This window comes from Ornithorhynchus anatinus, chromosome 1, assembly GCF_004115215.2.
Source record: "Ornithorhynchus anatinus isolate Pmale09 chromosome 1, mOrnAna1.pri.v4, whole genome shotgun sequence".
Classification (NCBI taxonomy): Eukaryota; Metazoa; Chordata; class Mammalia; order Monotremata; family Ornithorhynchidae; genus Ornithorhynchus; species Ornithorhynchus anatinus.
In genome coordinates, this window is record NC_041728.1 from 73525623 (window position 1) to 73541631 (window position 16009).

Below are 16009 nucleotides of genomic sequence, written 5' to 3' on the forward strand. Positions count from 1 at the left end.
GTTCACAGTCTAAGCAAGAGGGAGAACAGGTATTGCATCCCAATTTTTCAGATAAAGGAACTGAGGCACAGAGAACTAAAGTGACTTGCCCATGGTCACTTATCAGACAAGTGGTGGAGCTAGGATTAGAATCCAGGTCCTCTGACTTGCTAGCCTGGGCTCCTTCCATTAGACCACACTGCTTCTACAGTAACCAAGTAACCAAATATGGAATTTGGGTATGTTAAATGAATTCCGGTGAGGGGTTCACCCTGAATAATTGGCATACTTGTAACTTTCTCAAATATAATTCCAAAATATCACCAATCTTCTTCCTTACCCTGCCACTTCAAAATTGAAAAGTCTAATTTACTAATGCTCTATGTTTCATTATGACCTATCAACTTACTTACATACAGGAAATATTACTAACCACTTTAAGTGCTGATGAAGAAAAATAATATTGAAAGACTTCTTGAAGCATTCCCTTATTAAAATGCACTGAAAGAACCGGAGGCCCCCATTTATAAAACAATCATTTGAATGAAATACAAGGGTGGGGAGTGGGGAGGGAAGAGAAAGAGGGAGGAAAAAAAAGCCTCCCTCTTCCAAACCTGGGCATCAATATCTGGAAGACAGCATAGCCAAGATCTCATCAAGGACATAACTGTACAAACCAAATTAATACATCATAAATTATTTACTCTGCTTTTGATGTTTGTCCTAGTTCTTTAAACTGGAAAGTATGGAACTTTCCCTGATTTCTGCAAAATGTATGAAAAGGACAAGGCTGTTCTTTCAGGTTGCTGCTTTCTCTTACAATATAAGCAGCTGTGGCAAAAATATAGATTGTACAGTAGCCTTAAAATTCATGAATTCATGCCACTCCACCTTCTCAGTACTCCTAGTACTTATTTATACATATACTTATACTCAGGCACTTCCCTTAACTCTTTATTTTAATGCCTGTCCTCATTATATTGTAAGCATCATGATGGTAGGGGTCACGTCTATCAACTGTATTGTGCTCTCCCAAGTGATAAGTAAAGGTTCAGTACATATCATTGATAGAAAAATACAATTTTTATTTATAAATTTCATTTACGTTTCCTTTCTTGAACTCAAGGAAGTATCTTGAACTCAAGGCACCGTACCAAGAACTACATCAAATTATATACCAAAACAGAAGTTTTGATCTCTCCAGAAATTCTGCTATGTCTATTCCTGATGACACAGACTTTGAAAGAGTTAATTAATGATACTAAAAGGAGGCACTCTAATACCAGTCAAGATCTGACACAATTTTAAGACCTCAAAAGAGTTTTTTTTGGGGGGTGGGGGAGGGTATTGGTTAAGCACTTACTATGTACCAGGCACTGTACTTCAATGGATGGACACGGTTCCCGTCCCACATAGGTTCACAGTCTTACAATTACAATTTATGGTATGTTAAGGGCTTACTATGTTTTTAAACACAATTCTAAGAGGTGGAGTAGGTACAAATTAACTAGGTCAGAACACAGTCCCTGTCCCACCCAGGGGCTCACAGTTTTAAGTAGGAGGGACAATAGGTATTGAATCCTCATTTTACAGGTGAAATTCTTGTAGCACAGAGAAGTTAAGTGATTTGCCCAAAGTCACACAGCAGACAAGTGGCAGAGCCAGGATTAGAATGGTATCCTAATCCTTTTGATCCCCAGGCCTAGCTCTATCGACTAGGCCATGGTAATTCTCTGATTCTCCAATGACCTGGTCACATACCTCATATCAAAATTGAAACCCTCAGGCATTATCTCATTAAAATCTCCCATGCTCCTCTCCAGTTCTCCCAAGATTCTGTACTTTCCCTTGGCAGCCTATCATAGTGTGAACACCACTCTATCTTAATTCTCCTTGACCTCTCAGCTGCCTTTGACACTGTAGACCATCCCCTTCTCCTCCACACCTTATCTCACCTTGGCTTCACGGACTCCGTCCTCTCCTGGTTTTCCTATCTTTCTGGCCGTTCATTCTCGATTTCCTTCACAGGCTCCTCCTCCCCCTCCCATCCTCTAACGGTAGGAGTTCCTCAAGGGTCAGTTCTTGGCCCTCTTCTGTTCTCCATCTACATTCACTCCCTTGGTGAACTCATTCGCTCTCACGGCTTCAACTATCATCTCTATGCAGATGGCACACAAATCTACATCTCTGCCCCTGTCCTCTCCCCCTCCCTTCAGGCTCGTATTTCCTCCTGCCTCCAGGACATCTCTACCTGGATGTCCGCCCGCCACCTAAAACTGAACATGTCCAAAACTGAGCTCCTTATCTTCCCTCCCAAGCCCTGTCCTCTTCCTGACTTCCCTATCACTGTGGATGGTACGACCATCCTCCCTGTCTCTAAAGCCCGCAACCTTGGTGTCATCCTTGACTTGGCTCTCTCATTCACCCCACACATCCATTCCGTCACCAAGACCTGCTGGTCTCACCTTTATAATACTTCCAAGATCCGCCCTTTCCTCTCCACCCAAACGGCTATCTTACTGGTACAGGCTCTCATAATATCCCGGCTGGATTATTATATCAGCCTTCTCTCTGATCTCCCTTCCTCCTGTCTCTCCCCGCTCCAGTCTATCTTTCATTCCGCTGCCCGACTCATCTTCCTGCAGAAACGCTCTGGGCATGTCACTCCCCTTCTTAAAAGCCTCCAGTGGTTGCCTATCAACCTCCGCATGAAACAAAAACTCCTCACTCTAGGCTTCAAGGCTCTGCATCACCTTGCCCCCTCCTACCTCTCCTCCCTTCTCTCTTTCTACTGCCCACCCAGTAGGCTCCGCTCCTCTGCTGCCCACCTCCTCACCATCCCCCGTTCTCGCCTATCCTGCTGTCAACCCCTGGGCCACGTCCTCCCGCTGTCCTGGAACGCCCTCCTTCCTCACCTCCGCCAAACTCTCTTCCCCTCTTCAAAGCCCTATTGAGAGCTCACCTCCTCCAAGATGCCTTCCCAGACTGAGCTTACCCTTTTCCCTTTGCCCTCTCTGCCCCTCCCTTCACCTCCCCTCAGCTAAGCCTCCTTTTGCCCCCTTTCCCTCTGCTCCTCCCCCCTCCTTTCCTCCTCCCCTCAGCACTGTACTCTTCTGCTCATTTGTATATATTTTTACTACCCTATTTATTTTGTTAATGACATGTACATCCCCTTGATTCTACTTATTGCTATTATTTTTATGTCTGTCTCCCCTGATTAGACTGTAAGCCCATCAATGGGCAGGGATTGTCTCTATCTGTTGCCAAATTGTACATTCCAAGCACTTAATACAGTGCTCTGCACATAGTAAGCGCTCAATAGATACTATTGAATGAATGAATAAAAGTCAAAAAATTCCTCCCTTAGTATGTGAATACTGAAGTCAATATCTCCTGCATCTTTCAGATAATGAGTTTATCAATAAATCCTAGAATGTCCATGTGGGCAAAGAATCATATAGGGTGCTTCAAAGCATTTCCAGGAGCTTATACTTTGTTCACATAGTTTCTTTACTGAATTGACCAATTGTATCTATTGAGTTCTTACTGTGTGCAGAGCACAGTACTAAGCACTTAGGATTTTCTTATTTACTTATTGAACTTTTGTCCATACTGTCTTACTGTAACAATTGAGTGATTTTTACTTAATTTGTAAATTATTTCTTTTGTATGCCTCCTTTGCTATATCATAAGCTCCTTGTAGGCAGAAACCATGTCTTCTTCATCTACCACAATATGTCAAGTGTTTTATATGTTGCTCTGTACACAATAGGTGGTCATGAATTCTATTCATTGATTGATCTCACAAGTCAGTTTCCCAATTATTAAATTCTGTGACTTAGCCCCAAGTTTTCCGTGGCTCTTAAGTGAGGTTTGCTGGAACTGAACACTCTTAATGAATGTCTTGACAGTGACGTTGTCTTCTGAATGGCACTTCTTCCTAATTCACATCCATGCCCACTGCCTCAGCCAGCTGTTCCAGACATTTAACTTCTTGCTCACATCTCCTGTCTCCCAGCCATTCCTTTCCCCTAGCTTGGCAACATACAAGCAGTGTGGCTTAGTGAATACAGCATGGGTCTGGGGGTCAGAAGAACCTGGATTCTAATCCTGGATCTGCCACATGTCTGTTGTCTGACCTTGGTCAAGACACTTCACTTATCTGGGCCTCATGGAAAATGGCGATGGGAGCCCCATGTGGGACAGGGACTGTGTGTGACCTGATCAACCTGTATCTATTCCAGCACTTAGAACAGTGCTTGGCACATAGTGAGCACTTAACAAGTACCATAATTGTTATTATCAACAAAATTTAAACCGTATGGCGTGATCTCCCTAAAATCTCCCTGCTCCTCTCCAATTCTCCCCTCTTTGATTCTCCCTATATTCCATTCCTTAAATCAAAAAGAAATCTATCACCTCCTTTCTAAATCTACTCCCCTTCACCTTTGCTTCTGAATCCAATCCTTCATATTAAAAAAAAAAGAAACAACCACTCACCCCCTCCCTTGTCAGCCTCCTTCTTCCCTTCTCAACCATTAATTTTCCAAAGGCTTCTTCCCTACTGCTTTCAAACATGTAACGTATCCCCTATCCTAAAAAAAACCCAAACCTTCCTTCGACCCCACAATTTCTTCTAGTTATTGCCCCCATCTTCTTCCTACCATCTTTCTCCAAGCTTCCTAAGTTGTTTAAACCTATTGTTGCTACTTCCTCTCCTCCAATTCTCTCCTTAATTCTCTCTAATTTGGCTTCTGCCCCTTTCACTACACAGAAACAGACTTCTCTAAGGTAAACATTGACTTTGTGATGGCTTCTACTTCGTAGACCTCTCAGCTCCCTTTGACACTGTGTACTACCCTCTTGGACTTGAAATTTAGTTTCACTGACAATGTCCTCTCTTGGTTTTCCTATTTCTCTGACTCCCCCTTCTCAGCCTCTTTCTCGGGCTCTTCCTCTGATAGTGGGGGGCTCCTCAAGGTTCAGTTCTGGGTCCCCTTATAATTTTCCATCTACACCCACTCTGCAGTCTCGCATTTCCTCCTTCTTTGCGGTCAGGACATCTCTACTGGAATATCCTCCCAACTCCTGAAACTTAACATATCCAAACTGAACTTTTCTCTTCCCACCCAAACCCTGTTCTCCCTCTGCTTTTCCCATCACTGTAAACAATACCACTATCCTACTTATCTGCAGGCCTTCCCAGACTGAGCTCCCCTTTTCCCTCTGCTCCCTTTACCCCCCCTCACCTCTCCCCAGCTAACCCTCTTCTCCCTCCTTTCCCTCTGCTCCTCCCCCTCTCCCGTCCTATCCCCTCAGCACTGTACTCATCCGCTCAACTGTATATATCTTCATTACCCTATTTTGTTAATGAGATGTACATCACCTTGATTCTATTTATTTGCTATTGTTTTAATGAGATGTTCTTCTCCTTGACTCTATTTATTGTCATTGTTCTTGTCCGTCTGTCTCCCCCAGTTAGACTGTAAGCCTGTCAAAGCGCAGGGACTGTATCTGTTACCGATTTGTACATTCCAAGCACTTAGTACAGTGCTCTGCACATAGTAAGAGCTCAATAAATACTACTGAATGAATAACAAGCCCATCACCTTGGTGTTATCCTAGACACGTCTCTCAATCAACCCACATATTAAATTTGTCACCAAATCCTCTCAGCTCTATATTCACAACATTGCATGGAGAGGAAAAAGTGGATTTTAGCAAACTGCTATTGTGCTGATACAAGCTCTTATCCTGTCCTAACTTGGCTATTGCATCTATCCCCTTGTTGACCACCCTGCCTCCTGCCTCTCCCCACTCCAGTCCATACTTTGCTTTCACAGACGATTTTTCATTAAAAAAAGGATGTTCAGTCTCCCCACTCCTCAAGGACCTCCAACAGTTGCCCATCCACCTCTGCAACAAAAGAGACCCCTTGCCACTGGCTTTAAAGCACTCAATCATCTCACTCCTTCCTACCTCCAGCCCAGCCCACACACTCTGCTTCTCTAGCACTGGCTTACGCACTGTGCCGTGATTTAGTCTATCTCAACGCCAACCCCTTTCACACATTTTCCCCTTGACCTGGAACTCCCTCTCACTCCATATCTACCAGATTACCACACTCCCCACCTGCAATGCATTATATATGTCATACTTCCAAGAGACCTTCCCAGATTAAGGTCTCCAAGAGACCTTCCGAGTTTCAGTTGGGTGCCTGTTTTCCTCAACTCCCTCTTCCTTCAGCATCGTCTGTGCATTTGGATCTATGGCCTTTGGGCATTTGATATTCGGCTCAGCCTCTACCCCACAGCATATTCATACATATCTTTAATTCATATATTATAAATTATCATTTATATTAAATCTGTCTCCCCCTCCAGACTAACTCCTTATGGGAAGGAACATGTCTGCCAACTCTATTGTCTTGTACTCTCTAAGTACGTAGTACAGTGCTCTGCACATAATAACTGCTCAATGAATACCTTTGAGTGACTAACAGTGCTGAATATAACTGAAAGGTGTCTCATTGTTCCTAAGAACTAGCCTCCTATTTTATAGGGCCCTATCATGCTTCCTATCTACTGCTCACCTTCAGGGTCCCAAGAGGATCCATGGTCAGCCCTAATAAAAATTTATGGGGGTGCACACGTGCACACACACACACACACAATTGAAAATATTGTTGCTAATGGTAAATTACCATTAGTGTGTGGGCATATAGTCCAAAGACTATTCAATCTCCTTCCCTTCCGCACTGCACTCAAGTTAACACTGCATTCCACTTCGCAGCACCAGCTAACACTTACATCTTTTGGCACTTTTTTCGAGTCTATTTGCCACCATGATTTGTGATCTGACCAAAGCCTTGTTCAAGAAAAGTTATCTCATTCATTCCTGATTGCTCCTTGCCAGGTTGATTACCAGTCAATGTTTCTTCCTGCAATTCTCTTCCAAACCACATTGTTTGAGGTTATGCTTTCATAAACCTTTAAAATATTACACGCACACACACTCTTGGTCATTCTCTAGTCTGTATTAAACTGGGTGCTAGGATCTGAGGAAACATGCCCAAATAAAATTAGTATTCCTACTTAAATACTGTGGAATTAAAAGCAGTACCATATTTCGAGAAGTTTATCAAGTACAGCTATTTAATAATGATGATGATTCTCTAGAAAGTTTCACAAGGGTCCTGAAAACCAGCATGGATCAAAAAAGAGGAACAATTCATCAAGAAATAACAGAGTGACCAGGTATTCTCTAGTTCCAGGAAGAAAGAACAAAAAGCATAAACTGCACCAGGAAACAGAAGGACTTCCTGGAAGGGTTTACTTAAGGAGATAGTATACTATCTTTCCCTTAAGTATTTAGAGAAACTTAGACTCCCATATTTTCCAAGGCAGTTAAGTGGTTTGCGCACAGTACATATTCAATAAGTATGATTGAATGAAGTACAATCTTGTGGGATGGACCTATTAGTCCATCATCAATACAAACATGTGTGTAAAGATATATGTTTTCTCGAGAACTGCTGTAATACAGAACCAGCATGGTCTAGAGGGAAGAGTACAGGCCTGAGAGTCAAAGGACCTGGGTTCTAATTCCAGCTCTGACACTTGTCTGCTGTGTGACCTAGGACAAGTCACTTAACTTCTCTGTGCCCTAGTTCCCCCTAGACTCTAAGCTCTTTGTGGGCAAGAAATAAGTCTGTTTGCTGTTATCTTGTGCTCTTCCAAGCACATAGTACAGTGCTCTGCACACACTAAGTGTTCTATAAATACAAATGAATGAATGCAAAATAGGGATTCAATACCGATTCTTCCTCCTTCTTAGAATATGAACCTGATTATCTTGCATCTAACCTAGTGCTTAGTACAGTGCTTGGCAAATACTAAGTGATTAACAAATACCACAATTATTATTTTCAGAGAAAATCACTACAAGAGTGCATACTCAGCAGCATATCTCCTGATGGGAACTGGCAGTTAACTAGGTTCAGGATGCAATTCAATGTCCTGACCTTTGTTTCTGGCCCCCAGTAAAACCGCCAAGCAACTTGAAAAGAGCTTACTTCCTGCCTACTTGCCTACCACAAGCTCAAGCTCTAACTCCTACACAGGAAGTGGAAGAAGGGAGCCAAGCGGAGGTAAAAAGTCGATAATACTGGGTTCCTTGGGGACAGAATTTGAGAGTTAATCCATTTAAAAGGGACATGCCTCCTCAAACAATAAAAAGAACCTATCATAGTCATAGCATCTCTCTAGGACAAGTGTGCATTTCATGGCACCAACAAAACTTACCCTTCTGCCATTTAAAAGCCTGAATGCAAGTCTGCAAAATTAGCTCAATCCCATTTTTGCCTTTCCATTTTGGGCTTTGGTAAATCAAATGATTCATTGATATGTTCTTTGATTCTTATTACCTGGTCTCAGAAGCATCCTGTAGTTTAAAGTAAAATAGGTTATTTTCTTCACTGTTGTGAACTGACTTACTAAAAGAGTTTATACACTTGGGTCCTCTGATGATAGGAACTGTTTAGCTGATATAAAAGTTGCATGAAAAAGTTAACTGCAGCTGAAAAAGTGCTTTGGTTTTGGTTGTGGACATTTTCTTTTAGGAAATTAGCAGTGATTTAAGCAGAATTCTTTTGTATTCAATGTTCAAGCTTGTTTGTCCTGGTTATAACTGAAAAAGGTTCAGGTAGTTTGAGAGGGATCTTGAAAAAACAAATCCAAACAAAGCAGAGTTCCCTTAAATTATTTTTATCCAAGTTTCCCCGTCCAGATGGCTTCAAAAGCACGACCAGAGGTTCCACCCATACCTTCCCACTCACTCTGTTGGCCCTGTATTTCTGCTAATGATCCCCAGCTGTCTGGCTCATTCTCTCCCCTCTCTTCTGGCCACCCATCCTTCCATCTCTTGAGCTAAAAAAAAAAAAAAAAAAAAAATCCTCATCCCGGGTAAAAAATCTAAATTGAAGAGGTCCACTTCTGGATGGCTAAGTTAATACACAGTGGAATTCTACCCCTCCTTTTGGTTGTGGGTGATACAAAGAGCTGTCAAGCAATAACTGTAATGTAAATTGCATCCATTTGAAGTGTTTAGTAACATTCAGGTATCTTTTAGTTGCTCTCTAGGTTTCACTGTCTCATCCTTCCAATACAAAATAAGGCCTAAGTAATTACCCCCCTCAACCTGATGATTGTAAATTTGCAAATCACTGTGTGCCCTCCTTTCATGCAAGAGGAAAACAGCATAGAATTTTTCATGCCAGCAAAATGCAAACCATTTGGAGAGCCCTGAGGATCACTGCACATCCAATCAGAAGCATAGCAGACTGCATGATACACACTGTTAATTCTCCTTGGATTCTTGCCTAGGTCTTGAGCCTGCTGGGTCCCTATGGAGTCCATGGATAGTAAGTATTTCTGGGACTCGCTTTATCCAGGAGATCTTGGAATGCCTCTAGACCTAGTTAGGACTTGACTTTCCTATCATAGAAGACAATACCACCCTTCTGTCTCATATGCCTGCAATCTCGGTGTTATCTTCAATACATCTCACTCATTCAACTCAGATATTTGATCTGTCACCAAATCCTCTTCATTTTACCTTATCTCTAGAATTAACACTTTCTCTCCAGCCAAACTACCACAATGACCCAAGCACTGATCATATCCTAGCTTGACTACTGTTATCATAATGTTGGTATTTGTTAAGCGCTTACTATGTGCTGAGCACTGTTCTAGGCGCTGGGGTAGACACAGGGGAATCAGGTTGTCCCACTTGGGGCTCACAATCATAATCCCCATTTTACAGATGAGGTAACTGAGGCACCGAGAAGTGAAGTGACTTGCCCAAAGTCACACAGCTGACAAGTGGCCTAGCCGGGATTCGAACCCATGACCTCTGACTCCAAAGCCCGTGCTCTTTCCACTGAGCCACGCTCTTTTGGCTTATCAGTCTCACTGACCTCCCTGCTCCTGCCTATCCCCTCTCCAGTCCAAATTTCACACTGCTGCCTAAATCATTATTCTAAAAATGGTTTAGTACACATCTCCCCACTCCTCAAAAACCTGCAATGGTTGCTCATCCACCTCCATATCAAACAGACGCTTACTCTTGGTTTTAAAGCATTCAATACACTCTCCCCATCTTACCTCACTTAACTATTATCCAATTCATATTCTTTGTTCCTCTAACACTAACCTATTCTCTATGCATCAAATCTCAACTATTCCATCATCAACGCTTTGCCCACATCTTTCCTCTGTCTTGGAACTCCCTCTCTCAATATACAACAGATCACCACTCTCCCCACCCTCAGAGGAGTCTTTAAATCCCATATTCTCCTTCCCTAAGCTCCCTGCCCCTTGAGTCAACTATGCATTCATATTTGTAGCCCTTAAACACTTGATATTTACCTGATCCTCAGCCCCACAGCACTTATGTACATATCCTTCACTCTGCCATTTCCCCTAGACTGTAGACTTGCCTCTAAACCATAAGCTCCTTGTGAGCAAGGATCATGTCTATCAATTCTGTTGTATTTTTCAAAGTGTTTAGTACAGTAAGCTACACACAGTAAGTGTTCAGTACATATCATTATTGATATATTGAGGGAAACCTGACATGAGTTAGTTGCTCATAAAGTCTCTGGGATGTCAAAGCAGTGATGAAGCAGAACAGACTGCGGGCAATCTGATTTTAATTTGATTAACCCATTTCTCTCTCAGTGGTTCAGTACTTCAGAAAACTCTAGAATTTTCTGGACCTTCAGAGAACCCTCTGGATCATATAGAGATTGGGACTGGAATAAACTTTGTAAGTGGGAACGGGTTACTAGGCCTGCTTGGAGCATACCCAAGAACAGCCCCGGGGCAGCAGACTGGCCCCACAACCTTGGAATTCACACACACATGCTTCCAAGTGCATGATATGCCAAGTGAATGATATACACAAGACCTAACTAGCTGAAATCAACAAAGATATGAAAATTTAAAACCTCAGTTTCTCTCTCTGTTGCTTCCAAGTTTGCTTAGCTTTTTATTCCCAACTAGGTTTTAATCCCCTTGTTCTGAATAGTCTCCCACAACCCACATACCTTTCTTGGATACTCATGGAGCTCTCCTCCCTTTGATTTCCTTGGTGACTTCTACGGCCTCCTCTCCTGTCTTAACAATTCTGGATGCATGTCTGTCTCGACAGCTGAGCAACTGAGGCTCTCTTCTCCCTTTCTCCCCTTCCCAAATTCTCCTCTCATCCCCCTGTCCCCACCCCAACCACACCATCATGCTCAGATGTCTGAATATCCATGTACCACTGTTTTCAGCAAACTACTGGTTGACTGACCTAGCCCAGGCCTAGTTTGTGAAATTATTCAGGAAACTTATGATGAATTACTTCAATTCCTTAAATATAGGGATAAATGAGATTTTAATGAGAATTTTGAATTTGAAGAAACAAAATCAAGGAAATCAACAAAAAGAAATGTTAAAATCAATCAGAAAAATGGAGGCAGAATCACATCAACCACTTTTCTAAGGACATTTCATTTAAAAATTTGGAAGTACATCATGTTATGCTCCAGACCGTTACAGAATGTGTTTGTGATAAAATGTGTAAGTACAAAGATTCCAAAAGAATGAGGACAGAATCTCTGGATTCCCTAGGAATCTAACTGATAAGTGTATAAAAATGAAAAACATGCTTGCAGTCAATGGTATTTATTGAGCACTTATTGTGTTCAGAGCATTGTACTAAGCGCCTGGCCAGTACAATGCAATAGTTGATAGACAGGTTTCCTGAGCACAAGAAGCTAACCTTCTAGTGGATACAATCACAACTCCTTATTAGTGACTTCAATGGCAAGTTGTGAGATTGATCTTTATTTTATTAACTGAAGTTTCATTATGGGGTTATGTTCTACGGTGGATTTTATTTCATATATGGCATCTTTGGAAGACAGTCAGTTTATTATATATATTTATATGGATTTAAATATAACAGAACCCCTACCAGAGGGCAAAATTAATTTAAAACTATCACAAAAGTAACCACCTAAAAACTATCATTACAAATACATTTTCCTGGTGTGGTGACATAAACTGCATCTTCACAGAATGCTGATCCATATTGCTGGGTATCAGCTTCAACATGAACTGACTCAAATGGATTAGGAACTAGTCATGACTACAAATGCTCATGTGCTTTTTACTGGATTTGCAGTATGGTATTTTAATAGAATACTGCAGCATATGCAGATAGTAATTTAATTGCCAACAATAACAAAAAAAATAATCTGGATTAACCTCAGATCCAGGTAGGATTTCACTGAAATCATCTGGATTGGAGAACTGTCCCAGAGAGGAAACAGACCTCATACTATTTTTGAAATAAAGTGGCAGCAAATATCCAAAGTATTAGATAATCCAGTTCAAGCAGCCTGGGTGTATTCAGTTTTCAAATTCATGTTACCATCTGTCACATAATACATAAGATGGACACAAGTCTCAGAACTCCATCTTGCCACCTGGCTGACAGGAATTTCTATTCAGTTGGAGTTATAAGAGTACCAATGGCAGAGACTGGATCTCAGCATAAAGCAGTAGCACTGATCAAAGGAAAATGTAAGAGAGAGAGAGAGAAGAGAGACAGATGAGTCTGTCCCACATTTACCACCAATGACCTCGATTTAACAGGTATTTGTAATCTCCTTTAATATTTCCACATTTTGCTTCCTAAGGGTTTCCAACAGGGTGGAAACCTAGAAATTTCCAATTATGCCAAACAACTTCAGAGCATAGGTTAGAAGTATCATTATGTTAGGATCTGTCCCATGACCACTGGCCCTGTGTGTCACTATGCTTGTGCTGTCTTCAACAGCCTGCTTTGATCCAGTAGAAATGCACTCTTCAGGAAATCAGGAGTCCTAATCCCAGTCCCATCTGTAGCTGGCCAGCATGGGTGACAATTACACACACAATTCATATCTACTGGCTCACTGACCCCATTGCCCCAGGGGGAACACGACTGGCAGGGACAGAAGAGTGAGAGTGGCACTAAGCAAGCTTCTAGCATTTAAAATTGCTCTCTGCACTCAGTCTGGAAGTCTAAAGAAAGGAAGTTCATAAATTGTTCCTGCTGGGAAATGCCTTCATCTTATATTTTTCACCCTAAATTTATTGTGGGTAGGAATGTTTCTACCAAATCTGTTACACTCTCCTATCCCAAACGCTTAGTACATTGCTCTGCCGACAGTAAGTGCTCAGTAAATATCATTGATTGACTGCTAATTTATCCATCTCTACTGATTCTCCCTTTCCGACAACTGCCCCATTCATTCTCAGTTTGCTTATCCTACCCTCTCCCTGCCTCAATAAAAGCTCCATCCTTATCCCTACAGTAAACAAATACTCCAATTGGCATTAAATTTGCTAGAAGATAGTCACTTTAGATAGACTGAGAAATCTCTGATGGTAGATGACATGTGCTTTGCATTTCTTGTACACCCCTATGCACTTAGTCACCCCACAATCTTACCGAGACCAAGAGATACTTGTGGCCCAAATGGGGTGCTTGCACGAGCAGGGTAGGTATAATTATCCCATAGTCCTATTAGGGCCTGGGCTGAATGATGAGCTCCAAAAAACCTCAGTCATTTGGGTAACCCAAGAGTTCAGAGTCCATTCTTAGAGTGTGGGGAGACAGAAATCTGACACCCACCCAACTTCAAAATCTGCCCCACCATCTTTCAGTGTCCCTACAATTGAACTATTGTGCCTGTCTAGAAATCTTTCCCACATCTTGGCTCATATCCTCTGGGACTGCTACAAGTCCCCAATTTAGGACTCAGTTCTGATTCACAAAGCCCTGAAGGTGTGTAGAAGCAGCAAGGCCTAGTGGAGAGAGCACAGGCCTGGGAAGAGTCAGAAGGTCATGGGTTCTAATCCAGGCTCTGCATTTGTCTATGTAACCTTAGGCAAGTCACTTAACTTCTCTGGGCCTCAATTCCCTCATCTGTAAAATGGGGATTAAGACTGTGAGCCCTGTGTTGGACAGGGACTGTGTCCAACCCAACGATCTTGTATCTACCCCAGCGTTTAGAACAGTGCCTGACACATAGTAAGCACTTAACATAGACCATTATTATTATAATTATTAAGGTGCCACTGATTGGGCCTGGAGCACCAGGAAGGAAGCAGGTGGTATCTTCCTTCTTAGTTTACATTGTGAGACTATAGCTTACATGATAATGTAAAGGCCGAAGGGCTTGGTATCACCTGGAGGCTACCTCTAGCACTTTCCACTATGCACTAAGCATCTAGTGGATCTGATCATCAATAACATCATCTCTGAAAACAAAAGACAGAAAAGATTAATCTCCATGAAACAGTTCAGCAAATGACAGGGAAATCCCTATACCAAATATTTCTATTGTCATTTAGCTCTGAACTTAGAAATGTGTCTAAAATCCACATTATTTTGCAATAGAAAACTCAAGCCAAAATTCTGATTTTGCAAATACAATACTATATATGACTAAGCTTTCAGTACTCACAGGCTTACCATCTGGACCAGGTTGTCCCGGATAGCCATGGTTTCCAGGCTGCCCAGGATCTCCCTGAAAGAAAAAGTTTTCCATCAGTTCCATAGAGCATGCCACATGTGGTATTAACTAGAAGCAAGTCACCGATTGATTAATTTTTACCCTTATAAATTCAAAGACTTCAAAGAATATCATTGCATAACAAAAAGTGACACAAATTTTTGAACCATTCCAGATTTTTTCACATCCTCTCCCTAAGCTGGGAACCCCCTCTTCCTCTAAATATGCCAGAGCACAATTCTCCCCACACGTCCTAGAGGCCTTCCCCATTTAAGCCCTTCCCAGCTCCCTTTCCTAAATCTGTGCACTTGGATCTGTGACCTTTAGGCATTTGATATTCACCCACCCTCAATGCTTTAAATTTTTTATAAATTATTTATTTATATTAATATCTGTCTCTTCCTCTAGACTGTAAGTCCATTGTGGGCAGGGAACTCTCCCCAAGTGCTTAATACAGTGTTCTGCACCTATACAATCTTCCCCATGCTTCCCCATCACTTTCATACATTTGATTAAAAGTGACACTAAAATAACAGTGATCGAGGTACTCTATCCAGCTCATAAAGAGCAAAACATTACCATTCACCAAATAAGGAAATGAAGAGGCTCTGGAGAAAGCGCACACACACACACACACACACACACACCTTCTCTTTTTGCTTTAATTCTTTAAATACCACCTACTTCCAGGAACCTTTAATGAAATCTTTGCTTGAAATACCTTGATGAAATCAACTGAAGCTCACCTGCTTAGCCTATCAGTTTGCACACAGTGTTTGAAACAGCCATGACTGAGCCAAATTCAATGAGACTAAACAAGTAACTATATTTGGGCATTATTCATACATTTTGGGAAGAAATCATTCTATCTTTCCCTTGGACAAATGTGAAGAGCCTTTCTTGCCATTTCAGGTGACTGGCTACATTTGATTTGCTGTAACAGACTTCTACTGGAAAAAGACCTTCATGAACTATTACAGGAAAAAGAACAGGGTCAGGTTCATCACAAGGGACCTGAGTGAATGTGAACTGTAAACCAAATCTTAGAGGCCCTTTTTACCTCCCTTTTAGGACTAAGCAAAGAATAATTACATTTGCAAATTCAGCCTCAGAAAGAATTCCTGTAAATAAGGAAGCAACAGCTGTAAACATCTGAGAAACTCCAGGAAGTCCTGATGGTTAGTAATATTAATAATAATGTTGGTATTTGTTAAGTGCTTACTATGTGCAGAGCACTGTTCTAAGCACTAGGGTAGATACAGGGTAATCAGGTTGTCCCACGTGAGGGTCACAGTTAATTCCCATTTTACAGATGAGGTAACTGAGGCACAGAGAAGTTGTGACTGGCCCACAGTCACACAGCTGACAAGTGGCCGAGCCGGGATTCAAACCCATGACCTCTGACTCCAAAGCCCGTGC

At 41.8% G+C, this 16009-nt stretch overlaps 1 protein-coding gene across 2 annotated transcripts in view; it reads right to left on the bottom strand.

The window, feature by feature from the left end:
* The window catches only part of COL21A1 (collagen type XXI alpha 1 chain), a 111508-nt gene that overhangs the window by 73149 nt on the left and 22350 nt on the right, over positions 1 to 16009 (bottom strand). Inside the window, exon 9 of one of the 2 annotated variants that reach the window (XM_029074220.2) lies at positions 14543 to 14605. In XM_029074220.2, the coding sequence (XP_028930053.1) occupies positions 14543 to 14605 (63 nt within the window). The remainder of the gene's footprint in view (positions 1 to 14542; positions 14606 to 16009) is intronic. The other variant, XM_029074226.2, reaches the window with a different exon arrangement.